The sequence below is a fragment of the Bos indicus x Bos taurus genome, chromosome 5 (assembly GCF_003369695.1).
Source record: "Bos indicus x Bos taurus breed Angus x Brahman F1 hybrid chromosome 5, Bos_hybrid_MaternalHap_v2.0, whole genome shotgun sequence".
In the NCBI taxonomy this organism is placed as follows: domain Eukaryota; kingdom Metazoa; phylum Chordata; class Mammalia; order Artiodactyla; family Bovidae; genus Bos; species Bos indicus x Bos taurus.
Genome location: NC_040080.1, coordinates 87,719,681 through 87,745,740, shown reverse-complemented (window position 1 = coordinate 87,745,740; position 26,060 = coordinate 87,719,681). Strand labels below are relative to the sequence as shown.

General features: G+C 57.7%; 1 protein-coding gene across 2 annotated transcripts; it reads left to right on the top strand.

The window, feature by feature from the left end:
* The first annotated feature begins 735 nt into the window (after nucleotides 1-735).
* Nucleotides 736-25,149, top strand: RAPGEF3 (Rap guanine nucleotide exchange factor 3). 2 transcript variants are annotated; one of them, XM_027542674.1, is made up of 28 exons: nucleotides 736-1,089; nucleotides 1,566-1,778; nucleotides 7,408-7,461; nucleotides 7,549-7,655; nucleotides 7,855-7,976; nucleotides 8,123-8,291; nucleotides 8,860-8,944; nucleotides 9,270-9,330; nucleotides 9,417-9,493; nucleotides 9,659-9,805; nucleotides 10,335-10,447; nucleotides 10,732-10,820; nucleotides 11,121-11,199; nucleotides 11,390-11,540; nucleotides 11,620-11,702; nucleotides 12,450-12,489; nucleotides 15,191-15,272; nucleotides 15,556-15,702; nucleotides 17,522-17,619; nucleotides 17,997-18,122; nucleotides 18,243-18,424; nucleotides 18,688-18,778; nucleotides 18,914-18,964; nucleotides 19,854-19,941; nucleotides 20,267-20,331; nucleotides 20,776-20,830; nucleotides 20,924-20,995; nucleotides 21,968-24,894. In XM_027542674.1, exons 1-28 carry the CDS (start codon nucleotides 1,084-1,086, stop codon nucleotides 22,084-22,086), a joined length of 2,772 nt encoding a protein of 923 aa, XP_027398475.1. In that variant the 5' UTR covers nucleotides 736-1,083; the 3' UTR covers nucleotides 22,087-24,894. The 2 variants fall into 2 exon arrangements, 1 of the variants encoding a protein (XP_027398475.1); XR_003511211.1 differs by lacking the exon at nucleotides 736-1,089 and having other exon boundaries at nucleotides 21,968-22,319; nucleotides 22,893-25,149.
* The last annotated feature ends 911 nt before the right edge of the window (nucleotides 25,150-26,060 follow it).

Genomic DNA, 26,060 nt, shown 5'->3' with positions numbered 1-26,060 from the left:
GAGGGGGCGCTGGGCCACCGACGCGGCGGTGGGAACTGAGGCCCAGGGAGGCGACGGCCCTCCACACATAGCCGGCTTGGGACTCCGGAACCGCGGGGGGGCGAGGCCTTCTAACCCCTTCTCCTCCCAGAGCTCGGCCCCGACTCCAGCCCCCCCATCCGCGAGCGCCGTCCTTCCATTCCAGCCTCAACTTCCCCACCCGTGCCGGGGGTGTGCGTGCGTGTGTAGGGCGGGGAGAAGGCGGATGGGGTGCGTGCAGAGGAGCGCTGCGGTGGGAGGCTGGGCAGCGGGATTCCCTCCGGGAAAATGGCCCAGTCCCTCCCCCAGCCTGTTCGAGACCCTGAACCGAAACAGGAGGCAGGGCGCCCCCGGCCGGGAAGCGGCCCCAGCCCGGATTTCCCTCCCGGGTGGGGCCACAATGACTCACCCCCTTCCCCCTTCCCCCCGTTTCCTTGTTTGCGTTTCTCTTCCCGGCCGCATGGCGGCCCTACCCCGCAGCCCCTACCCCGACAGCCCCGCCGCCGCCGCCGCTGCTACCGGGCACACACTCCCGGGGCGCTACGGCGCCCGGGGTTTCTCGAGGCCAAGGTTCCCGCCAGCTCCGGGTACCCTGCGCTCCGACTCCGCCCCCTGCCGGAGCCCGCCCCCTTCCCTACCCGAGCGCCAGGCGCGTCCTCCCCGCCCCCTCCGGTCTGCCCTGGAGGGGAAGGGGGCGGGCCGCGCCGGGGGTGTGACAGCTCCCGCCCGGATCTGTGCCAGCTGCAGCCTCGCTTCAGCGCCCGGTGCCAGCTGGCTCTTTCGTTTGGGACGGAGGGGAGGCTCGGGGTTCCTTGTCGCTGGGGGCTGGGGTGACGTTGTCCCCCCACCAAGTCCCCAGTTCTCCCCCAACCCGAGAGGAGCCTTTCCACCCAGCCTGGCTGGGGCTGCCTTGGAAGCGGCTCCAGCTACGAATTGGTCGGCTCACTTCTCCTGGGACTTACAGGCCGGGGGCACACAGTGGCTCGTTGTGGGGCGGGCGGGTGCTCCCGCCACCCCTTGCCTTCTGCTAGAGCCTGCAGGGCTGTGCGAGCTTGAAGGAGGAACATGAAGGTGGGTATGATGGGGTGGGGGCAGGGGAGGAGGAGCAGAGGAGGAAGCTGACACGGTGGGGGAGTTGGGGTGGGAGACAGAGGCTTGGTCAAGGGTGAGGAGGGAGGAGAAAAGAAGGGTTTGAGCTGAAGCTGCGTTTCTCGGGGATCCAGTGAGTCCGCAGCTCCATTCTGGGAGTTGGTGGAGATCCCTGCAGGTCCATGGTCGGTGGGGTGGGGCAGAATTCCAAAGAAGGGCCTGATCTCTGGTACGCCGCCGCCGCCGGCGGCTGGAGACCCCTAAGTGCGCCAGACCGGCAGGCCCCAGTGAAGGTCTTCCTGTCCCTCCCCCGGCTCCTGGCAGGGGCGCAGCACCTCCGCCTGACCAGTACAGAGGATTCGAAGGAAGTGCTTCTGCTTGGGGCAGCCGAGCCGTGCTTTGGTCCAGCTGCCCCGGACCCAGCCTCATGGCTGTCTGCCGTCCTCTTCCCATCACAGGTGGGCTGGCCAGGTGAGGGCCGCTGGCAGGTGGGCCTGGCTGTAGAGGGCGACTCGATTCTGGGAGCACCGCCGTTGGGAGGCCTCCCGGACGTGGTGCCGGAGGGGACGCTGCTCAACATGGTGCTCAGGAGGATGTATCGGTCCCGAAGCTGCTCCTACCAGCTGCTGCTCGAACACCAGCGCCCCAGCTGCATCCAGGGGCTGCGCTGGGTGAGTCCCATCCCCTTCCCTGGCCAGGGCCAGGCCCCCCTGGGCTGGAGAGGGCCCCCGACTGGGAGGGCGAGCATGCTGCTACCAGTCCAGCTTGCTCGGCGGGCATGGGGGATACACCTGGGGTGGGCAGCAGGTCAGGCAGCCTGGCTGCAGTGTGGGTGTCTCACACAACTGCGTTGGGTATGCGGGTATGCTGGGTATGCGGGTATGCTGGGTATGCGTGGTGCCCAAGTCCCCCTATTCAGGAATGTGGCGAAGGGGAAAAGAACTTGTCACTTCCTTGTGGCTTGAGTTAGGTGCTCGTGTGTTCTTCAGGTGGTGTGGGAGACATGTATGAAATACAGGGGTCGGGTCAAGTGCTGGGGAGGTAAGCTTTGTACTATTCTTTAAACATCACCGTGGCAGCATTCTCCTTAGTGAGGACTGAACTGCATGGAGTCTGTGTCTTGATCTGGGGTGAAGTGGTTGGCATTTGGCTTGGAGGGGCTCAGGGGAGAATTATGAGAAGTTTGGAGACTGTGAGATGAACGGAGCTCCCTTTGCCAGTGAAGAACATCTCTGGAGCTGCAAGAATGAAGGAAAGAGAAGTGTGTGTGGTGGGGGGCAGGGTGCGGGGGGGTGGGTAGATGGTGGATGGTAGGCAGGATATGGTTGCAGGATCCAAAACAGCAGAGAAGCTCTCCCCAACCACCCAGACTTAATAGATTTTCTTCACCTGAGCTCTGGTGTGTGTCTGTGACATGTGTGCAGGTGGGTGGGGGGGCCCATCGGGGCAAAGGGATGGAGTTGGATCAGGTGATAGAGTTTGGAGAACCCCTCTCTTAGGAGCAAATTCTTTTGAGTAGAATGACCACCACCTTCTGCCTCCTCCTTCCTACCTCACCCATTTATATATTTACCAAATATAGCCATTTATATTTACCAAATGTACCAAAATATGAAGCTGAGTTGAGAAAACCAAGGCCCACCAAGATAATGGGGTCCCCCTTGCAATGGGAAGTGAGAGGAGAATCTAGGTGTCAGTCCCCAGCTGTCCTCCACCCCCTCCCTCCCTGGGTCTTCCTGAGAAGGGGCCTCATGGGCCTGGGTGCTGCTCCAGATGGCACTCTGGACGGAGCAGGGGAGCCATGGTCTTTCTGGGCTCAGCTGTCTGTCCCTCCCACCCCCACCCCAGGTCACTGGCCGTAGCTACTGCTTGGAGCCAGTGGGCTGGAACCCTCCCTCCCTCTTTCCCTCTCAGGCTATAATTACTTGTGCATTTCCTGTCCCTTTCCTAGCTTGTAGAGGCTAGGTGGGGAGTAGGGGGAAGGTCAGGGGCCAGGACAATGAGGTCACTGGAGGATCCCCTGGGACCCAAAGTAAGGGAGAGAGTGGAGGAGGCTGCCAGGCTCTCTCCTGACTCCCTCAGTCCCAGAATTGGAGGGCTGGTATGCGAGGGGAGGCCAGAAAGGTGGGGGTGAGGATCAGTGGAGTGAGAGACGGGGTCAGAGGCACAGAAACAAGGCCCCTCCCCCACCAGGTATATGTGCGTGAATTGATGATTAGAGGGAACTTAGATTTTTAGGGCTCGAGGCAGGGGCCACATCCTCTCCTGAGGACGTCTCTGGGGAGTAGGCGTGAGGTGGTTTCAGCCCATTGTGTCTGTGTTTAAGAGACTCTGGGTCCCTGTGAAGCTATTAATTCTCACCTGTGGGATGATGCCTTTGGCTGAGGGGGCTCGGATGAGGGAACAAGTGTCTGGCAGGGAGTGTGCACACACAGGGCGATGGGTGGATGTTGTAAGGACGTGGAGCCCAGCGTCCCAGGAGGACGGTGCTGGGAGTTACCCAGGCCATGGCCACCTTTAGAAAGCTGAGGGGGAAATCCATCAACCTCCTGAGGTCTGAAGAGAGCACTTTCTGTTCCCATTAGACCAGAACAAGAGAAAATTAAAGCAGGTTACAGCAGGAGACCCTGAGGTTTGATACAGAAAGGACTTAACAACCATGGCAAAGCTGATGCTGGAACAGTATGGAAGAACGTCTCCTTTGATAAACATTATGGGGTCACACAGAGTCGGACACGACTGAAGTGACTTAGCAGCAGCAGCAGGGGTACATGAGATTATCTGATGCCTGGGAGCCAACACAGAAACCAATCTATCTAGAGGCAGGGGCAAGGTCGGGATGACCTCTGGTGGGTCCCCTAAGCTTAGAGAACCCTGAGATGCTACTCTTTGAGTGATTGTTTGGGGAGAGGTGGCTCTATTCTCTAACTCAGAAAGCATGCTTTCATTCAACCTGTCCAAATGATGGAAGTAGTTAGTGTTTGTGCAGTATTTATATCCGAAGTGCTATTATGAGCTTTAATCACATCAAATAATCTCACAGAAGCCTGAGAGATACCTACTAACGCCATCATTTCATTTTATAGATGCAAAAGCAGAAACACAGAGAGGCTAAGTGACAGTCTAGGGTTACACAGCTGCTAAGGGACAAGCTGGGCTTGGGTCCGAGACAATCTGGCTGCAGAGTTCAAGTCTGTGGTGTATATTCTCTTGCTACAGAAGGTACCATTGACCCTCCAGAACCTCACCCTGCCTCATGCATCCTTTCCCAGTCCCACCACACACAGCCCTGGCCTGAGACCCTAGCCGTGGCTTAAGGGAACTGGTCTGACGGGTCCCCATGTGGCTGTCTGGCTCTGTGCCTGCCCCTCCAGTGTGACTCTGACACTCAGTGACAGGGAGGGGGGTGGGGCAAGCCATGGCCCTGTGCAGGGAAACTAACTATAGGACCTCTTCTCCCACCCTGAGTCCTTCCTGTCCAAACCTGACAGGAGGTGGTGGGTGAGGGCCTCCACCCTTACCCATACCAGCCACTGCTTTCTAGCTGAGAAGCCCCTAAGCTGACACTCAGGGTCATCAGATCAGGTACAGCATCAAAGTACAGCATTTCTTGCACCGTGTCCAGGTGATAGCTGCCCATTGTGAAAGAGGAGTTATATTAAGTTACCATTGACTGAGTAGTTACTGCAAAGCAGGCATGGCTTTGAATGCTCCATATTATTAATTAACTCATTTGATCCTCAAAATTACCCTATGGGATAGGTACTATTGCCACCAACCCCATGTTATAGATGAGGAGGCTGGAGCACAGAGAGCTTTATAAGCAGCCCAGGGTCACACAACAAGCTGGTAGTGGGGAACCAAGATATGAACCCAGGCACCTGACTCCAGAGCCCACACAGCTGACCGCAGCCCCTGAATAGCACCCCCACCGTGATCCCAGGAGGTCCCCATGCATAGGAGCACGGCAGGGGTTCAGAGGGACTATGATGACACACACACGGGACTTCATCTAACCCAGGATTGTTCAGACTTCCCTGCCGGCGGAACATTCCTGAAGACAGAATTTACCATCGTGCGCAGTGGGGGAGGCCCAGCACCAAGGAGGTGCCATGGGCAATGGTAGGGCTTAGTGGCTAAGACCATGGGCTTTGGAATCAGGTGGGCACAGGGTGAATTCTGGTGCCCCTATTTACCAGCTTGAAAAGGGCAGGTTACATAACCTCTGTGCCTCCTTTTCCCTAGCCAGGAAATAGGAGACAAACACCTACTTCTGGATCAGTGTTAATAACAATTATTCAGTAGGATCGGACATTTCTAAGCAGTTGTGTGACTCTGGGCAAGTTACTTCATCTGTCTGGGCTCCTGCTGCTTTCCTTAGGAAAATAAGAGGGGATGCCTTCAGGTCTCTTCCTTAGCTCTGATGGGCCAGCGTTCCAGCTCTGAGCCTCCTGCACGTCCCCTGGGGCAGGACAGGAAATGGTTGAAGCAAGGCCTGCGGATCTGAGATCTGAGTCTTGCCCAGCCTGGCCACGTGACTGGGCACCTCCCCTCCTGATGTGCCCTCCACGGTCAGAATAATACCAGGAAGGGAGTGTGTGCTGGAGCCTGGGTCCTGGGCACCGAGGGGCGTTGGGGGGACTGAGGCCACCTGGGTACTCTGACATGAACAACAACGAGTCATGAGCACTTGGCACTGTTTGTTCCAACACAGGAGGCTGGGGGGTAGCATTCCTGCCCTTCCTCCCTCCTTGGCTCCTCCTCCTCTTTTCCTGTGCTATCGCTGAGTCCCCAGGGCCATGTCTGGCGGTAGGATGGGCCCCATGACTAGGGTAAGGATACCTCTGGGACACCTAGCAACTTCCGCCCGGCACTGGGCCAGGTGCCTAGGCATGTCGGACCTCAGGCCTCTGCCCGGCGCACAGTGGGAAGATGCTGGGACCAGGGGAGAGGGCTTGGGCACCAGGCCAGGTCCTCTTCAGGCCCTGAGTGCTGATAGGGAGGCATCGCAGAGAAGGAAGGGGAGGGATAGGAAACAGGCAGGTGTACTGGGTGGAGTGAGACCGAGAATGTGAGCACTTCTGGAAGGGCTTGAGTTTATCCCTGGCTGTCTGGCTATGTGTCTGAGTTACCAGGGCACATCACCTCTAGAGTTTTGTTTCTTGATAAGTCAAGGAGGACTGACCTTGCCTGCTCTGCCTACTTCCTGTCTGAGCCTATTCTGTATGAAGTCAGATGAAATCACAAGAAAGACATGCTGTATGAACTATCCAGTGCCTGCCTTTGGGAGGGCTCCTAGAGGGTAGGGCATCCTGCTCAGGGGTGTTCACAAATTCCAGTTCTCAGATGGTAGGAGAGGAGCGTGAGAGGCTTTTATGACCGACATCCCAGGGCGAACAGGCCTGTGAGTCCGGCCTGGCCTGATGGATGCCAAGGCAGGGAACCTCGTTCACCAATGATTCTACATAAACCCCATTTCCGGAGCCATCCCATGTGCTACCAAGCCTGACTCACGTTTGCAGGGTTAGAGACCAGCAGCAGCATCTCGGAGAATAAAGGGCCTTCCAGCAGGCAGCCCGCCCTGTGCTTCACAGATGAATAATAATAACTAAAGTGCACACACAACTGCATGTATATGCCAGTCAGTGCTTTAAACATTTGATCTCTATTAACTCACATAATCCTTTCCAAAGCTTGAGTTGTTATTATGAATGTTTTATAGATTCATAGGCAGGGAGAGATTAAATCATATATTCAGGGTTACATAGCAGCAGGGACTAGAACCCAGGAGTTGGCTCCAGGGTTTGTGTCTTTAACTACGAGGCTGCACCGAGGCCCGCAGAAGGCAGGAGGTTTGTCCATAGTCCTGTGACTGGGGACCGACCCTGGCTCGGCATCAGGCCGTGGGTCTCCGGACCTCCTGAGCTGCTTACTTCCTGGCCTTCTTATCTCATGTCCCCATGCTCCCCCAGGTCCACTGTGCCCCTCCCTGCCCTACACGCTGAATTACCTGGATGCCTGGGCACAGTGGGCCCTGAGGAAGCAGAGCCTGGACCTTATCCCTGGGGATGCGCTGATGGAGTCATGAAGGAAGACACGGGTCCAGTAATAGGGCTGCAGGGTGGCGATGAGGCGGATGCCTGGCATATGGGGGGGTTACCCAGGGAGTATTTGTTGAACCGTTAGCTAAATGAATGTCTGGAGTCAAGAACTGGGCCGGGGCTGGGAGTCACAGTGGAGGAGCCCGAGAGCTGGGTTTCAAGGCCTGGCACTAACACTCAGACTCCCCACTGCCCTCAGACGCCACTCACCAGCAGCGAGGAGTCCCTGGATTTCAGTGTGAGCCTGGAGCAGGTATGAGTCCAGAGGGGCGGGGCTGGGAGGGGGCCCGCATGCCTGGACTCAGGGCTTGAGCCAGCTAGCTGTGTCTGCCTCCTCCAGGCCTCCGCGGAGCGGGTGCTCAGGGCGGGAAAGCAGCTGCATCGACACCTCGTGGCCAACTGCCCCAACCTCATCCGAGACAGAAAGTACCACCTCCGGCTCCACCGGTGAGTGGCGGCCCGGGCTGCCTACTCGCCCGCCTCTCCACTACCCCCGGCAGTTTTCTCTCCTTTTCACTCTGTCCAGGCTCTGGACCCAGCCTTGCTGCTAGCTCTAGAAGGTGCCATTCGGATGGACTTCCTCCCTCCCCTCTCTCCCTCCTGCCATCTGACCTCCTTTCCCTGCCCTGTCCCCTTGTCTTCCCAGGCAGTGCTGCTCCGGCCGGGAGCTGGTAGATGGGATCCTGGCCCTGGGGCTGGGCGTCCACTCCCGGAGCCAAGCCGTGGGTATCTGCCAGGTGCTCCTGGATGAAGGCGCCCTCTGCCATGGTGAGCCTGAGCCCCGGTGGGTGGGCGCCCGGTGCCAGGCAGTCCTGGGGAGCAGGCCTGTGCTGGGCATCTCCGTATGGGCAAGCCTCATACCTACGTGGCCTCTATTTCCTCTCCTCCCCCTCACCTGGGCCTCTGCCCTGCAGTGAAACACGACTGGGCCTTCCAGGACCGAGATACCCAGTTCTACCGTTTCCCGGGGCCGGAGCCAGAGCCTGTGGGCATCCATGAGCTAGAGGAGGAGCTGGTGGAGGCTCTGGCCCTGTTGTCCCAGCGGGGGCCCGATGCCCTGCTCACGGTGGCACTTCGAAAGCCGTAAGTGGGTGAAACCCTGCTCTCAGACTCCGTAGTCTCCCCTCCGAGGGTGAGTGAGCCCCGACTTCTCATGGAGGGTTAGGACCCTGGCTGGACCCGAGGCCTGAGCTCTGGTCTGCACCTGCCACGGACATGCTGTGTGATCTCGAGCCCTCCTGCCCCCTCTGAACCTGGTCCTTCCTCTGTAACTGAGGCCGTGGGGCCTGTGGCCTCCAGGGACCCTGCCCTCTCTGAGAAGCATCCGTGGCCAGGACAATCATGGCAGGTCTGGGTTCAAATTCCAGTTCCACTGGCTACTAGCTCTGTGTCCTTGGGTCTCTGCTGGCCAGCTTCCTCTTTTGTCAAAGGATAATGATAGCCCACATCGTGGGGTTGTTGTGAGGGTGGAATGAAGTCATATGTAAAGTGCTTGGCCCAGTGTCTGGCACATGGTGTGTTCCCATCAGAGGCTGGCCCGTTATTGATAAACAGCCACCGCTGGGGCCCCGGGTGGCCCAGGCTGAGTGGGCGCTGTGGCTCCCCGCACCTGGCTTGTTCATCACTTCTTCCTGGTCCCATGTGCCCGCAGCCCTGGTCAGCGCACAGATGAGGAGCTGGACCTCATCTTTGAGGAGCTGCTGCACATCAAGGCCGTGGCCCACCTCTCCAACTCGGTCAGCCCCTGGCCCCGCCCCACCTTGCCCTCCCCCAAACCTCCCTTCCTGTGACCCCTGCCAGGGCAGAAGACACGCCCCTCCCCTTCCACCTGTGGCCTGGATACTTCAGTCTAATGTCTTGTCCCCAGCATGGCATCCTTGTCTGAAGGTCCTTCTGGCTCTCTGTGCCCATTTCTTCCCCTGCCTTGTCTCCTGCTGAATCCCAGGTCACCTGACCTCATCAAGCTCTGTCCCCCGAGCATGCGTGGCTTTGGACCTAACCTCCTCACCTGGCCCCTCGTCCCTGGATTCGCCTCTCTGATTCTCATCCTACTGCCCACAGGTGAAGCGGGAACTGGCTGCAGTCCTGCTCTTTGAACCGCACAGCAAGGCAGGAACTGTGTGTAAGTCCTGCCTGGACGGGGGCGGAGGCCACAGGGAAGAAGCGATGGGTGCCTGGGGCATGTCTGATTTGTGCTGCTTCTCTCAGTGTTCAGCCAGGGGGACAAGGGCACCTCGTGGTACATTATCTGGAAGGGATCGGTCAACGTGGTGACCCATGGCAAGGTGAGTCTTCCCCCATGCCCAGCCCCTGGGCAGAGCTGGTCTCTGGTCCTTGTCCTTTAATGGACCCAAGGCTGCCGGCCTCTCAGGTCTCCTCCTGCTTTGGTGGCTCTGGGTCTGTCCCGGTGAGGGCTGGGGGGCTGGGCTGTAACTCGGGCCTGGCTGCAGGGCCTGGTGACCACCCTGCACGAGGGAGATGACTTCGGACAGCTGGCTCTGGTGAACGATGCACCTCGGGCCGCCACCATCATCCTGGGAGAAGACAACTGTCATTTTCTTCGTGTGGACAAGCAGGACTTCAACCGTATCATCAAGGTGCCGCTGCTGGGGGTGGGGAGGGCAGGGACATGTGTCTGGAGAAGTGGTGTGGGGCAAGGAGTAGGGACCAGATGGACACTTTAAGGAGTAGGGAGAGGTCGGAGGTGGAAACCTTGGGGATGATGGCTGGAGGAGGGAGCCCAGCTCTGGGTGTGTAAGGAGGTGCGTGGCTTGCTGAGGAGGCTCAGTGAGCCCTGGGAACCCTGGTTCCCGTGGGAGACCAGGGGTGAGGTTACAGAGGGGTGAGGGTCTGGGGTGCAGGGGGAGGCGGCGTAATGGAGAGTGGGGTCCATAGAAGGAGCACTGGGAGGGACAGGGTGGAGGAGGGGCTCAGGCTGGGTGAGAGGCACCAGTGAGGGACAAATCTAAGGTTGTGGGCGTTGACTAGGGCGGGAGAAGGGCTGTGGGTCCTTGTGGGAGCCTTGTGGGGCTTGGAGTTTGGAATGGGGGAGGCAGAGGGAGAGGCCCTAGAATGGGTAAAGGAGTTGTGGTGTGTTTTGAGCACTGGGTGTGGCTTGTTCTCCAGGATGTGGAAGCAAAGACCATGAGGCTGGAAGAACATGGCAAAGTGGTGTTAGTGCTGGAGAGAACCTCTCAGGGCACTGGCCCTTCTCGTCCCCCAACCCCAGGCAGGAATCGGTAACACACCCGCCGTGCTCCCCTCTGCATACCATCTCTCTTGCCCACCTTCTCTTCTGTTTCCTGGGCTTTACTCCCTTCTCTGTGTCATATACCTGCCCGCTGCGGGTGGAGAGGCTTCCAGGGGTTAAGATGCATCCCCTGAGTTAGTCCCCCTTCCACCACACGGGGTGGGGAGAGGGCTGGCAAATAGGGGTGAGCGATATGATTGATTCTTGATGTCTGCCCCCGCTACGGGAGCGGGAGTCAGGGCTCAAGTGCTATGGACCAGCTGTTTCTTCCAGGTATACAGTGATGTCTGGCACCCCAGAGAAGATCCTAGAACTTCTGTTGGAGGCCATGCGGCCTGACTCCAGTGCTCATGACCCAACAGGTAGGGGCGGGAGACACGCTGCCTGCTTTCTGACTCAGGGTGGTCAGCACCACCTGGGAGAGAGCCAGGCACCTGCATCTGACCTCATCGGGTGCTCGATTGGCCTCTTTGGTCAGCTGGCCGGAAGTTTTCGTTCCTGTGTTCTTGGCTTGTGTAGGAAGTGCTGTGACAGGGACGGGGTGTCACTGCTCCCTGGCCCGTGGCGGGATTGGTAAAAGGGGTGTCCCGGTTGTGCATATACTTGGGCTCAGGAGACTCGACTGCTGAATCCCTCACCTGTCCCCTGTCCCTGCCTTGCAGAGACATTCCTCAGTGACTTCCTCCTGACCCACAGTGTCTTCATGCCCACTGCCCAGCTCTGTGCTGCCCTCCTGCACCAATATCCTTCCAGCCCTGGGGGTGAGGATGGTGTGTGGAGCGGGGAGGAGGGATCCCCCGAAGCATGGCTGTACTGATCCCTCCAGGCCCAGCCCATTCATGGGCTCCGGGTGTCCTGCCCTTCCTGTGCCGGTTCCTGAGGGTGGTGGGTGGTCCTGTTGGACACTGTGGTTCCCTTGACTGGGACTCACCTTCCACGCGGAGCCCGCCGGGGGCAGCGAGCAGGAGCGCAGCTCCTACATATGCAACAAGAGGCAGCAGATCCTGCGGCTGGTCAGTCAGTGGGTGACCCTGTACGGCCCTACGCTCCGCACCGACCCTGTGGCCACCAGCTTCCTCAAGGTACCTGGGAGCCAGGAGGGGCTGGGCCGGGTTACCCAGGGTGGACACGGGGGTCTCAGTGAACCTTGGCTTCTCCCAGAAACTGTCGGACCTGGTGAGCAGGGACACCCGGCTTAGCAACCTGCTGCGGGAGCAGTGGCCAGAGAGGCGGCGACACCACAGGTAATGCTTTGGCTCGAGTGAGCTCGTCACGGGCGGGCGGGACAGGCTGTGTGACAGGAGCTGGGAGCACTGCCTTGGGGGGCAAACAGGTGGCTTAAATCCAGCCTGCACCCCTGCAGCTGTGCCGCCCTAAGCCCGTTACCCCACCCCCAGGGCTCCTGCTCCTGTCTGTAAAACCCTGTGCTATGCTCACTTGTCCAGTCCTGCTCATCTCAGCGAGTGTTCTCACCAGTGCCTCACTGCACACCCTCCCGTCACGCGTCCATCCATGCTCAGGCAGCCCACAGTCATTCGTGTGTCATCCTCCCACTGCCCTGCACACCTGCTCTGCTCACTGGCTCCTCTTTATTGCTGAGCACCCTTGGTGCCAGCTCCCGCCTGCTCCACCCAATTTCCCAGCCTTTACCTCACACTCCCAGGTCTTCCCGCCCTCCCAGGCCTCCTGTGGGGGCAGCTGGGCCTCGGGGAGAGCTCTCATGTGGCCTCCCTGACCTGACACCACATCGGATCCCCTTCTCCCTTGAGCTCCTTCCCTCCCCTGCTGGCCTGGGACAGTCGTAGGATCCAGGGGCTGGATTTCAAGTCATGCCTGTTCTGGGTCATCCTCCCCAAGTCTGCCAACCTCTGAGCCTCTGGTGATGGTGGAGGGAATCCAGAGCCTGGTACCCTTCGGCTCTTGAGCCTGCATCGTCCTGCCTGCTGGGGGACCCTGCCCCCAGTCTCACCTCCCTCTCACTTGCTCCACAGGTTGGAGAATGGCTGTGGGAACGCGTCTCCGCAGATGAAGGTGTCTGACCCGAGTGGGCTCCTCACGCCTCTGCTGGGCCCCTGCTTTCCCCCTCCTCCAAGGACCTCCAGGCCCCTCTGCATGGGAAGGTCCCCCCCCAAACACAGGCACATCCTTGGTCTGGGATAGGTGATCATGGAGCTCGGGCTGCGTGTGACACTGGGGCTGGGCCTTGCAGGAGACAGAGGTCTAAGGTCACTCCCCCCCATCCCCACAAGAGGTTTTATTCCATCTGGTCATGCTCACACGTGAGCTAAGTTGCTTCAGCTGTGTCCAACTTTTTGCGACTCCATGGACTGTAGCCCATCAGGCTTCTCTGTCCATGGGATTCTCCAGGCAAGAACACTGGAGTGGCTTGCTATGCCCTCCTCCAGGGGATCTTCCTGGAGATCTCTGACCCAGGGATCGAACCCACGTCTCTTATGTCTCCTGCACTGGCAGGCGGGTTCTGTACCACTAGCACCACCTGGGAAGCCCACTCATGCTCCCAGCTCGAGCCAGTTAGCAGTTCCTGCCTGGCAGGTGAGGGGTGGTACCTGGAGGCAGCTCAGAAACCCCGGGGTCCTGGGGCCAGTGCCATCCCCAGCAGTGGGCTGGGAGCGGAAAGTGGGAGGAGGAGTCCTGACTGGAGTGAGATTTGAAGAATGGGGTGTCGAGGACTGGGAAGGTAGTTGGGGCCACCTGTGGAGACTCACAGTGAGAATCACACCCAAATGCCACATCTGGGCCTGCAGGGCCCAGCTGGCTCTCCCACCTCATCCTGCCCCCTTCCTCCTCGGACTCCTTTTCTGCTGAAGGTGAAGCTCGCTCCCTCCTCCGTCTCCTGCCCCCACCTGCGGGCCCCTCCCATCTCCCTGTGAGAGCCCCTCCCCCACTGGCTCCTCTCCAGGGTGTCCTCCGTGGTTTTCCTCAAAGCTTTGTCCCAGTGGAATTGTTTTCTTTGTTTAGTTGTCTCCTTGCTAGTTGTCTGCTGGTGTCTGTCACGGCCCACTAGAATGCTGGCTCCATCCCTGAGGGGCCTTGACCTCAGTGAAGAACAGGCTGCATGCCTTAGGTGCCAAATATGCTGTAGGGGGTTGGGAGAGCCACCCTGGCCTCCAGTGGCTCACAAGGAAGTGAGGGACAGAGCTGCAGAGCAACCTCATGCTGAATAAGGACAAAGATGGGGTCTCTGGAGGCAGGAAGGAAAGGGCTGAAAAGGAAAGTGTCAGGGTCAGGGAGAAGCGACTGCTGGAACTGAGAGATGCAGGGAGTGAAGATGGAGAGAGAAGAGGCTGCAGGCAGATGTGGGGAAGGAAGCCCGCCTCCTAATGGAGCCCTGGAAGGGCCAGAGCAGGTGGGGCCCTGTGGGCCCTGGAAAGGGGCCTGGCCTTTGTCCTTTGAGCATTGCGAGCCATTGGAGGTGTTTGAGCCCAGGATTGACAAGATGGGATTTGTATATTGAATAGGTCAGCTGGGGAGCCTGAGCTTTATTCAGCAGACAATGGTGGCCTGGACACTGTGATAGGAAGGTTAATCTGGCTCTGGTCAGGCAGATGGGAGTGGGAGGGAGGGAAGCACCCGAGAGGCAAGGCTGGTGGAGAATAGTTGGCGCTGTTATAGAAGATAAGGCGTGAGGAGATACGGGCTGGTGGGTCTGGGGATGGCCTGGGCTGTGGAAAGGGGAACACAGAGACCCTGGAACTAGATGATACTCTGTGGGGGAGGGGAGCAGGGGGGAGCAGGAGGCTTGAACCCAGGGGAATGGCCGGAAGAGTAGCCTGGGAGGCGGGATGAGGGGATCCGAGGAGTGTGTCGAGTTTGGGATGATGCAGCACAGATATGGAAGATCCTGGAGGCATTTGAGACCAAGGTCTGCAAGAGAATTCAGTGCCCAGTGGTATGGTTTTAAGAGTCTTCCATATGCTGGGGGCGGAGAGAAAGGAGGTATTGGTGCGTGATGCTGGGAGGAGCCCTGAGGGGAGTGCAGAGATTTGGAAATCCAGGGAAGAACCATGGACCAAGGTCTAAACCTCATCTGCCTCCTTCAGAGTTGGGAGGAGGAAAACAGTACAAAATCTGGAAAGAATAGTCGGTGGGCAGAGGAAGTGTGTGAGGGAGGCCTTTAGGCAGTGGGGGCCCCCAAAAGCCCACTGTGGTGGGGCCTTGGAGGAAGGGTTATGGGGCAGCTCACACAGTTGAGTGTTGGTGCACAAGAGCATGGGGGAGGGGGAGCGGGGGGGCAGGTTTAGAATTTTAGCTGGGCCACTTAGCAGCTGTGCTGCTTTGGGTATGTTACTTAACCTCTCTGAGCCCTCACTGATTTTATCTGTAAAAGGGGATAATAATATTTTGTCAAAGGGCTTTTGTGCATATTTAGATACTTAAAATAAGCATGTAGAAAATAGCAAATGGTAGCTGAAGGAGGAAAAGACCAGGATCAACAGCTGCCTTGTGTTCATATTAGAGAGGCTCTGGACCCATTTGGCAGAGGGGGTAACACACATATAGAGGGGCACAGACTCATTCTGAGCTCTGCCCTGTCTTCCTCGGGAGCCTTGGTCCCCAGGTTCCAGCGCCTTACCTGCCCCGGGTTTGCGGGACACGCAGATCCCTTAGGTGGTGTGTGTGCTGTGCGGGACCCCCGCTCTGGGTGACAGGCCCCTCCCCTTCCCTGCATGCTCTCCTGTGTCAGCTGGTCCTTACTTCCTCTCCTTCTCAGGCCCGGAATGTTCCCGTTTGGCTCCCCAGCCAGGACGAGCCTCTCCCTAGCAGCAACTGTGCCATCAGAGTTGGGGACAAAGGTTGGTGGTCTGAGTCAGCCAGGGCAGAGCTCAAACCCTGCTCTCTCACCACCCTTGACTTTGGGGTGCCTGGCCCAGAATGGCATGTTGTGCTCCTTGGGGTCTCTGTTTCAGGCTCCCCCCTTGCTCACCTCAGGGTCTCCCACCTGCCTGCCCAGGCTTCTCCTTAGTGCTGTTGCCCCCAATCCTTGGGACCCTCCCTTGCTGCAGTCACTGCCTTCTCCCTGCTGGGGTGGGGAGACCAGGCGGCTCCCTCCCAATTCAGTCCCATCTTCTTCTCCAGTCCCCTATGACATCTGCCGGCCAGACCACTCCATGCTAACCCTGCAGCTGCCTGTGACGGCCTCAGTGAGAGAGGTGATGGCAGCGTTGGCTCAGGAGGACGGCTGGACTAAGGGGCAGGTGCTGGTGAAGGTCAACTCGGCAGGTGGTGAGTTGTGTCTCTGGGTAGGGTGGCCCCAAGGGAGGGGGGCCCCCTCAGAGCTGTACCCACCCCCTGAATTAAGATCATCACCATCTTTGTCAGTGTTAATGGTAGTTAGCATTTATGGGAGGCTTATCACATCTTACTTATACATGTTACGTATAAGTCATGGACGACTCTTTGTGACCCCATCGACTGTAGCCCACCAGGCTCCTCTGTCCATGGGATTTCCCAGGCAAGAATACTGGAGTGGGTTGCTATTTCCTGTTCCAGGTGATGGGCACAGACCCAGGGATTGAACCTGTGTCTCCTGCTTGGCAGGTGGATTCTTTACCACTGAGCCACCAGGGATGCCTGACATTATTACCATGCTTACATATTTATTTAATCCTAATAGCAATCTTATGAGATAGGTACTTTTATCCTATTTTCAGACAAGGAAACTGAAGCTCAAATGGATTCAGTGATTTTTTCCCGAGGCTTCCCCTTTGAGTGCATAGACAGACTTTGAATTTAGGTAGTTGCTCATTTAGTCCATCAACATCTTTGAGGGTCACCTATGGGCCAGCAGCATTTAGGAGGCAGACTTACCATGGCAGGTAAGATGAGCAGCTTGATGGTTAAGAGCCTAGACTGTGGACACCCAGACCCGAGTTGCAATCCCAGACCCACGGCTTACTGACTGTATGATCCTGCCCAAGTTGTTTGACCTCTGTGAGCTTGCATTTCCTTGTCTGTTGGATGACCACTGTAACTACCTATCACTTAGGATTGCTATGGCTATTAAATGAGCTACTGTGTTTGAAGCTCTTAGCATGGGACCTGGCATAAAGTTGGTGCTCAGAGTATGGCAGCATGAGGATTATTAAGACCTGCCTTTAGAGAACTTGGGACATTAAAAACCACTGTTATTCATGAAAGACACAGCATGGGTATGACAGCGGAGTGGGAGCCCAGGGTAAGCCGCTGGTCATCCAGAGAATAATGGCAAGGGGTGGCAGGGAGACCAGCAAAGCCTCCTTCGTTCAGGAAGGAGAGATACTGAGAGCACCAGGGCCTGTGTGCTCCTCTGGGAAGCACTGCCCTCTGGTGGCCATGTGGCAAGTTGCAGTTGTCCAAACCCAGTGTTTAGAGCACTGATTGTTTTGATGGACACCCATGACAGTAATCAGTATTTTATTACAGACTCCCTTATTTGTGTATATTTCCTTGCAAGTCACATACATACATTCCTACACTGTTGCTATGTGATCATAGAGCAACACACAAAGCAAATACAAAACAGGTAAGAAAAATCAGTATAAGTGCTAATATTTTTTTCCTGGACGCATGGAATGGTCTTGTGTACCTTACTTTGAAGACTACTGGTCTAGGGACTGAGGGCTCAAGCATGACTGAAAACCCAGTCCCAGTCCACAAGAGCTGATGGAAATCCACACGAAGATTTCTGTAAGGCATTTCCCAATTTTCAAAGGGCTTGTATATGTATCATATCCTTATAGCCGCTATTTATATCAATGACTTCATTTGACTGATGAGTAGTCACGGGAAATCTTGGTGTCTGCTTTTGACAAAGGAGGAAGCTGGGACTCAGGGAGGCTCCAGCGTCGCCCAGTGTCAGCCTGTCTCCCCAAGACTCCTCTTTCATTGTCCTCTGGCCATGTTGCCCCTGTGCATGTGTGGGCATGCGCACCCATGCATTTAGAACACCTGCCTAGACTCCAGTGCTGCTATTGGGAGACCTCTTCCAGCCTCCACCCCGCCTCCGGTTGCTCCCTGGCCTCCCTCTCTGTCCCCACCCAGCACAGCTCTGCTCTCTTTGCAGATGCCATTGGCCTGCAGCCAGATGCCCGTGGTGTGGCCACATCCCTGGGGCTTAACGAGCGGCTCTTTGTTGTCAACCCACAGGAAGTGCACGAGCTGGTAGGGCCAGGCAGGGCGCCAGGGCCCCGGGAAGGGCTGTTTTGGGAGTGGTACGGGTGGGTGCTAGGAGACAGCCACATGGAAAGGAGAGCAGGGCCTGGCTGTGGCTGCTCCTAAGGAGGAAGAGAGAGGAGTGGGCCTCAGCCGATGGAGGAAGTCCCAAGGGGAAAACTGTTGGGAGCTCTCAAGTGGGAGGGGCCCAGCACTGGGGAGCTGTCAGGGCATGCTTCCTTGGGGCATGCCTCCACTTCCTGCAGCACCTCTGCCCTCCTGACGTGCCTCCGGCCCTGGGCACAGACTTTTGGCCCCAGACTCTCTCCCCCAACCATGCCCCCTGGACTCCCCAGGCACCCCTCTGAGCACTCTTCCACCTGCAGACCCCACACCCCGATCAGCTGGGGCCCACTGTGGGCTCTGCCGAGGGGCTGGACCTGGTGAGCACCAAGGACCTGGCGGGCCAGCTCACGGACCACGACTGGAGCCTCTTCAACAGCATCCACCAGGTGCTGGGGTGGAGCGGAGGGGAGGAGAGTGGGCGATGGGGATGCCCTGCCCCACGCGCAGCCTCGTGTGCTGGACGCCCTGCCCTGCGTGCTGACCTCGCAGTGCTGCCCCCTGCCCAGGTGGAGCTGATCCACTATGTGCTGGGCCCCCAGCACCTGCGGGACGTCACCACCGCCAACCTGGAGCGCTTCATGCGCCGCTTCAACGAGCTGCAGTACTGGGTGGCCACGGAGCTGTGTCTCTGCTCTGTGCCCGGCCTACGGGCCCAGCTGCTCAGGAAGTTCATCAAACTGGCAGCCCAGTGAGTGCTGGTGGGCTGGGTGGCAGAGTCCCACGGTGCCTTTACTTAACCCCCCTATCTGTGGTCGGTGTGCAGCCAAGTCTCCCACCCTTGTGCCTGCCTAGGTCCCCTGGAGCCCCTGCCTCCCCACACCATACAGCCCCAGTCCCTGCAAGGGCAGCATTGGCCTGGCCGGGTCTTGTGCTGTGGCTTGGGGGTGGTGTGGGTGTGGGGCTGTGTGTGTGGCTGCTTCCCCTGAGGGTCTCTGGGTCTTCTGTTCACAGCCTCAAGGAGCAAAAGAATCTTAATTCCTTCTTTGCCATCATGTTTGGTCTCAGCAACTCAGCCATCAGCCGCCTGGCCCATACCTGGGAGGTGAGTGCCATCTGCTGGGTAGGTCAGGGCCCCACCTCAGCCCTGAGTCAGGCCCCTGCCTGTCCTGGGGGTCCTGGCTTGGAATGGGGCCCGCACCCCAGAGCAGTGACAGCCCCGCCTGCCTCTCCTTCACAGCGGCTGCCCCACAAAGTCCGGAAGCTCTACTCGGCCCTCGAGAGGCTGCTGGTGAGTGCTCTCTGCCCCCGCCACCCTGGCCCAAGCCCCTGCTTCTTCCCCTCCACACCTGTGCCTGTCCTTTGTCACTTTCCGGGTTTCTAACCCTGGGTCAGGGCCTGGTTCCCTTTGGCCTGTGAGTCTGGGGGGCTGGCTGAGAAATGCAGTGTTAGCACTATGGGGGTCTGTGTAGTGTATTATAGGCCTCAGCAGGTGTATAGGGGCCCGTGTGGCATTTGCTGCGGCATTTGCTGGCCCTGGGGTCTGAGGTGCCAGGGGACCACCAGGGGGCCGCTGACCTGCCTCAGGACTCAGGAAGCGGGTCTTGACCCAATTCCCATGGTGTTCTGGGGTCTGTCAGAGGCCCCTCAGGAGACTCAAGGAGGCTACGCCAAAAAACGAGGCAAGAGTTGAGGAGCTGAGCCCTCCACTCCTGGGAATTGTAGCGGGGGTAGTGAAAGGTGTATAGTTTTCAGGAGGGAGCTCATGCAGGCTGCTTTCATTAGCAAGGCTCCAAGAGCTCCTGAGGAAAAAATTCTTCTCCTGGGGCTGAAGAAGTTCAAAGGGGTGTACCCACTAGAGAGAGAGGGAGAGAGGGAGAAACAGGGACAGAAAAGAGTTTTCCATGAATCCTCAGAGCCCCTGAGACAATGTCCATGAGCGTCCTGGGGCCTAATTGGAGGCCAGGAAACCATGTCATGCAGCCCAGCATCACAGCTCCAGGCCCCTCTGCCTGCCGCACAGCCTGCCTTGGGGAGATCTGGGGCCGAGAGGAGGCTGAGCTCCAAGGACTGTGCGCACGGCTTCTCCTTGGCGGGTGGGCATTTGGTTATGCTGTGGCACGTGGTAGGTCATGGTGTGCGGGACCCTCCCTCTCTCACTGCGGCTTCTTCCCTCTCAGGACCCCTCATGGAACCACCGAGTGTACCGTCTGGCCCTCACCAAGCTCTCCCCTCCCCTCATCCCCTTCATGCCCCTTCTTCTCAAAGGTAAGGGCACCAGCCCCTGCCCCCCTGCCCCCATCCCATCCATCGCTGCCCCAGAGTGTCCACCTGACCCTCTGGGTGATTCCAGTGTGCCAACGCCCTGGGGCCACAAAGGTGAACTAGGAGCTCACCGGATAGAAGCAGAGTTAACACATGCAGACAGATGGCTGATGACATGAGGCCTAAGAGATATAAAGAAACTGTTCCAGGAGGTTAGCAGGGAGGAAGAGGGCCGCATAGCGTCCCTGTTATTGGCCCCTTACCTTTCCTTGGCTGCTGGGAGGGGAAGGAGTTTGGGGACCTATGAGCAGAGCCCATCTCTTTGTAGACATGACCTTCATCCATGAGGGAAATCACACATTGGTGGAGAATCTCATCAACTTTGAGAAGATGGTGAGTCCAAGGAGAGTGGGTATCTGAGGCTGGAACAGGTTGGAGGCTGTGACAAGGGCTTTGGAAGGGGCGGGGGATGGGAGATGGTCCAAAGTTGTTCTCAGTAATATAAATATGAAGACTTCCTTTAAAATAGCCCCTGCTTTACTCCATTGCATGCCCTCAGAGGATCTGGTCTCCACCAGGGAGTGCTGGGGTGATGGCCTCAGCTATCTCGCCCTTCAGCCAGAATCCCCTCCCCACCAGGCCTCCTCCTCTCTAAGCCCTCCCTGATTTCTGTCTTCCCAGTGCCTGGTACCCACTGGGTCTTTGAGTGGGCTGGGGCACAGCAGGCACAGCCCCGTCTCCTACAGCCGCTGGTGCCTAGGAGCACTTCAGTTGTCCCCCAGGCCAGGCCAGGGCCCGTCCCTCATATCAGGTCTCATGTCCTTACTTGGCCCCCAGAGAATGATGGCCAGAGCTGCACGGATGCTACACCACTGCCGAAGCCACAGCAATGGTGAGAGGGCAGATCCCCGGTGGGCGCCCCTGAGTGATGTCCCCTTCAAGGCACCAACTTGGTCTCCTCACTGACTCTCCCGTCACCCCCCAGTGCCTCTGTCACCGCTCAGAAGCCGAGTCTCCCACCTGCACGAGGACAGCCAGGCGGTCAGGGTTTCCACGTGTAAGTGAGGGCAGGGGTGGGTGCTGACAAGCTGGCCGCGGCTGGCTGGCACTTACAGGCACATCCATACATGAAAGGGCTTCCCCAGTGGCTCAGATGGAAGAGAATCTGCCTGCAATGAGGGAGACCTGGATTCAATCCCTGGGTTGGGAAGATCCAGTATTCTTGCCTGGAGAATCGCATGGGCAGAGGAGCCAGGCGGGCTACAGTCCATGGGGTTGCAAAGCACGATGTTGATAATGGTTCATAACAGCTGTATGAAGTAGGTAGAGTATTATCCCCACTTAAAGGTATACAGTGGGCTGGAAGCGTTGAAAAAACAGGTAGAAGCCGCAGTGAGGTAGAGCTGCTTAGATAAGCAGTTAGACAGGGCTGGGACCCACGCACTCCTACTCCAGGCCTGTGTTCTTTTAACTGGCCTTCAGTTTGTGTGAAATGGGATTAGTCGTAATCCACAGTTCGTACCACACCATCATCATTATCTTATGCATTTATCTATTCTGAAAATAAGATGAGCCCTTCTGGACCCAAGCCAAGCTTCAGCACACTGACATAACTTCCATCTCCCTAGTGGTGGTCCCCTTCCGGTCTCCTTGCCCCTCCCCACCCAGGGAAACCACTATGCTGAATTTTGAGTTACCCATTTCCTTGTTTTTAAAAAATAGCTTGATCGTGTGTACATATAATAAAATATACATATACATATATCTTTAAAATATCTCATATATATATGACAACAAAATATTCTTTAGTTTTCATTGTTTTTGAACTTAGTAAAAGGGGTATTAAGCTGCATATAATTTTGGGGCCTGTTTCACTGTGCTCTTCTGTCCCAGATGGGGGATGGGGTGTCTTCTAGATTGGCTGTGGGAAGTGGCAGGCTGGGTAGCACAAGGTAGGAGGATCGATTTGCCTCTTGGAAAGGGGAAAGGTGGGCTCTACAAAGTGCTGACCGCCCTCCCTGCCCCCCAGGCTCGGAGCAGTCCCTGAGCACCCGGAGTCCCGCCAGCACCTGGGCTTACGTCCAGCAGCTGAAGGTCATCGACAACCAGCGGGAACTGTCCCGCCTCTCCCGGGAGCTGGAGCCGTGAGGAGGGGCTGGGCTGGAGCAGACACTGGCCACCAGGAGAGCCTGGGGCACGCCGGGCGAGGAGGCCCACGGGCTGGCCGAGCCGGGCAGGGCTCTCCAAGGACTGGACCTGAGGCCCAGGAGAGGGCAGCGTGGAGGCACCTGTCCCCCGCGATGACTGGTGGCCAAGGAGGACCTGCGAATGGAAGGAGCTGGGGCCCAAGGCCAAGGAGTGGGGGACAGAGAGGCCCTGGAGTGAGTGGGAGAGCAGAGCGTTTTCTCTCTTTGTGTTCAATAGAGAGCTCTCCACACCAGGATTTTCCCAGATTCTGCGCCTCACGGCTCTGTTTTCCAGCCGTCTCTGGCTCCTGGCGTGTGTTTCCATGGTGGGCTAAGCGTCTGCACGCATGTGGCAGGAGCAGGCCCACTGCCTGGGGAGGCAGCGGGTGGAGGCGGGGAGCAGCAGCGCTTTTCTTTCCACAGCCTGTGCGATAAACAGCTGGGTGTGGTCAGTGCTGTTTGTCCAGGAGAGGTGGTCCCTGAGGAGCTGTATTGTTACCCTAAGTGGACAGAGACGCTGTGTTCTCTGGCCAGCCCCTGGGGGTGGGCCAGGGAGGGCCAAGCCCGGCCCCCCGCCCGGGATGGTCTCTGGGACCCGGCAGGGCTCCACGGCGGACTGCATCCAGGCCTCAGCCCCCTGGTCACAGGGGCTCTGGGAGCCTGCAGCCCTGCGGGGGGCTGGTCCAAGTGGCACTCAGTGGTCCACGGGGGTCTGAGAGGCCGCTCCTTCCTTCCCTCCCCACTCCACTTCCTGCCTTCTACCTCCAGCCGTTGGGTGGTACTCTGAGCAGAGGCAGTGATGCAGAGGTGGAGGCTTCCGGGAGTCACGTCTCTCATCAGTGATGAGTGGTCCCGTCAGCTCTATCGGTTTTGAGTCCTCCACATCTCCCCTGGGAACCAGCCACACCGTGAAGACCCTCCTGCCCAGGGACCCTCACATGAGGAAATTCCAGGTGGGACAGCCCTCTCTGCTCCCGTGGCCTCGAGCCTTGGCAGGGTGCGGTGCCTGTCTGACCCTGAGAGGGACTCTCGGCCTTGGAGATGCCCTGGTGCAGGTTCTGAGTACCAGGGCCCTGGGGCGTATGGAGGAAGCGGGCCCCACACCCGGAGAGGGAAGGCAGCTGGCACATGCTCAGGGGCTCAGGCTGAGCACCCCCTTCTTCCCTCACCCCTCTGCTGCCAGATCTCATCCCTGAGGTCATGGACACACACTGCCTCCAGAAAGGGTCAGAGCTCTTAGCAGGAGGCAGCCCAACTGGGGGATCATACCTCAGGTTTCTAAGTGAATCTGGGCAAGTCAGTGAACAGTTCACCTCCATTTCTCCATTTGTCAGATGGGTGTGAAGATCCCAGGTCAGCACTTAGCGACAAAAAGGTAAACGGCCGCTCTGCCTCTGCAGCTGAGGTGACAGCTGAGGGCTGCCCCATGTCCGCTGCCTGTCGGGGGCAGCATCTCCTCGGAGGAATTAGGGGAGCCCACTCCCCAGGGAGAGCCTGGGATAGAGCAGATAGCAGGGTAACCAAGCCAGTGCCCTTACCCATGGGTGGAGATGGAAGACCCAGGGGCATGGAAGCTTCCAGAGCTGAGTAATCATGACATGAGGTGTGGACCCGGTGAGTCAGGACTCCAGAGTCTTTCTTGTCTCCTAAACCTGTGTCAAAGTTTCGGCCAAGTCCAGACCAGCCAGCTGGACGGCTCTTCTGCATCCTTTCAGACCCAGGGGAGACCAGCCCTGTGACAAGGAGTGGAAACCAACCGTGGTGGGCATCTTCCATCGGCATTTTTCTTTTTCTTCCCTGTGGTCACACACATGTCCCCAAGGAGCTTTGGTAGTGCAGGAATCTCCTTTCCACCTCGACTGCCCTGCCACCTCCAGCTGCCTCAGTCTCTGGGGCGGGACACTTTTTGAGCTGGTCCGGGAAGGCCTTGCCAGGAGAACTGTGCCCAGGGCAGGCAGGAGGACACATACTGGGAGCCAGAGACCCCAGTGACGGGACAAGCCACCATGGAGGGAAAGGCTCCAGTCACGGTGGCCTCTTGCTCTGAGGGCCAAGTCACCTGTCTCCCTGGCTGCCCAGCTATGGGGTGGATGGGTGGCATCGTTGTGGGATCTAGCAGGCCGGGCTGTGTTCCGCCCGTCTCCCAGGGTTTGTCCCACCTTCAGGAAAGCTGCAAAGGGAAGAGGAATTCATGGGATGCTGAAAGAAGGAAGTGTAAGGAGAGGCCTTTTAAAGATATTTTACCTCAAAGGGGGGAAAGCAGAGAGGGAAAGTGTGTATTTTATGAGGAGGAACAGAGTGGGTGATTCCTCCTCTCTAAAACATTTACACACACACCCCTCCCTTACCCTCTAATCCTTAGTTTTCCTGCCAACCCCCAGGGTAGGCTGGGGACCAGGCCAGGACTGTAATTATGGGGTGCACACCAGGGAGGGTCCCCCTCCAGCAGGACCTGGTGAAGGGGTCGGGCAACCTGGGGAGCCCCGACCCTCTGGCTGCTCCTGCTTCTCTCTCCTCTCTCCCCGACCTCGCTCCAGGCGGCACAGACCTGGAGCTGAGGCAGCCGCCGCCCCCTCCATCGCATCCAGCGGAGTTAGAGTGGTGGTGGTGCAGGCACATCTGCTTTCACGGTGCTCCTCGCGGCCTCCGTGCTCCCCGTGGCTTCCGTGCTCCCGGCAGCCCCTGGCTGCACTGAATTCCAAGCAGCAAAGATGACTCTTCTTAATGTTGCTGTTGTTCGCAGTACTTACCATGCTAATAGATTTAATTTTGAATAGTGTTTTCATTATTTCATCTATTATCTTAATTTTTACCCTGATGATAAGGCAAGTATTTTTACTTACCCCTGTTTTATAAAAGTCAGACTGAGGCACACAAAGATTTGCCTAAGCTCACATAACTGGTTAATAACAGGGTGGGCAGGTGAAGGACCTGGATGTGTATCAACCATGCCCATGCCATGGGCCTTCCCATCCAAATCTTTCCCTCATGTCCCTGGAGGAAATGCAGAGATAATCTTGCTGAACCCCAACATTGTCTTCTTTTCTGGGACTAGACCCTGCCTATAAATGTCTCCTTCCAGGTGCTGCAGCGATAAAGAATCTGCCTGTTGATATAGGAGACACAAGAGATTCAGGTTCAATCCATGGGTCTGGAAGATCCCCTGAAGGAAGAAATGGCAACCTGCTCTAGTGTTCTTGGTTGGAAAATTCCATGGACAGAGGAGCCTGGTGGGCTACAGTCCATGGGGCCTCAAAGAGTCAGACACGCCTGAGAATGGCACAGCAGTCCCTCCTTTTATTTTGAGATACTGTGAGCTTGGTAGGGTAGTCCTACATATGAGACAGGGGGTTATGGCCCCCTGGAGCAGACCACCCAGCTAGGGAGACTGATGCATAACAAGGCCGGCAGAGGGGAGGAGATGCCACAGAGGGCAAGTTCAGACAGCGGTGGATGCTTGGGGCCGTGGGATCTCACTACTTGCCTCTAAGCACTCAGGCCCACAGCTGCTCCCCTGGCTGCAACCCTCTGGCACCCCTGAGCTGTGGATGCCTGCCTGCACAGCTCTGCCTCCCAGACTTGGAGTGCTCTGAGCTCATCACTGGCACCAGCCACCCAAGTATCAGTGTGGTGGCTGGTGCCTGGGACGGTCTCTGACTGGGCCATTGTTCTTCATCTCTCCTCCCTTCCATGGACCTGTAGGCCAGAACATAAAGGCATTCCAGAATGTGTCCTCAGACCTTGCCCCTGCCCCCAAAGTCCTGGGCTTCTCACATGAGGGCCAAGGCCATGGGCTGGAAATAAGCATCCTCTTAGGCCCATCCGGTTGCCCCAGCCAAACCAGGCACCCCTCTCCGAGACTCTGGGCTCTTCAAGACCCGAGCATAGTCTAACCTGACAGTGTTCTGAAATGGGGCTACCATCCTTCCCAGCCAG

Coding starts and splice junctions, on each gene's coding strand:
- RAPGEF3 (XM_027542674.1), top strand. Junction 10,448..10,731: donor CCAACCCCAGGCAGGAATCG/GTAACACACCCG, acceptor TGTTTCTTCCAG/GTATACAGTGATGTCTGGCA. Junction 20,831..20,923: donor CTGCCGAAGCCACAGCAATG/GTGAGAGGGCAG, acceptor GTCACCCCCCAG/TGCCTCTGTCACCGCTCAGA.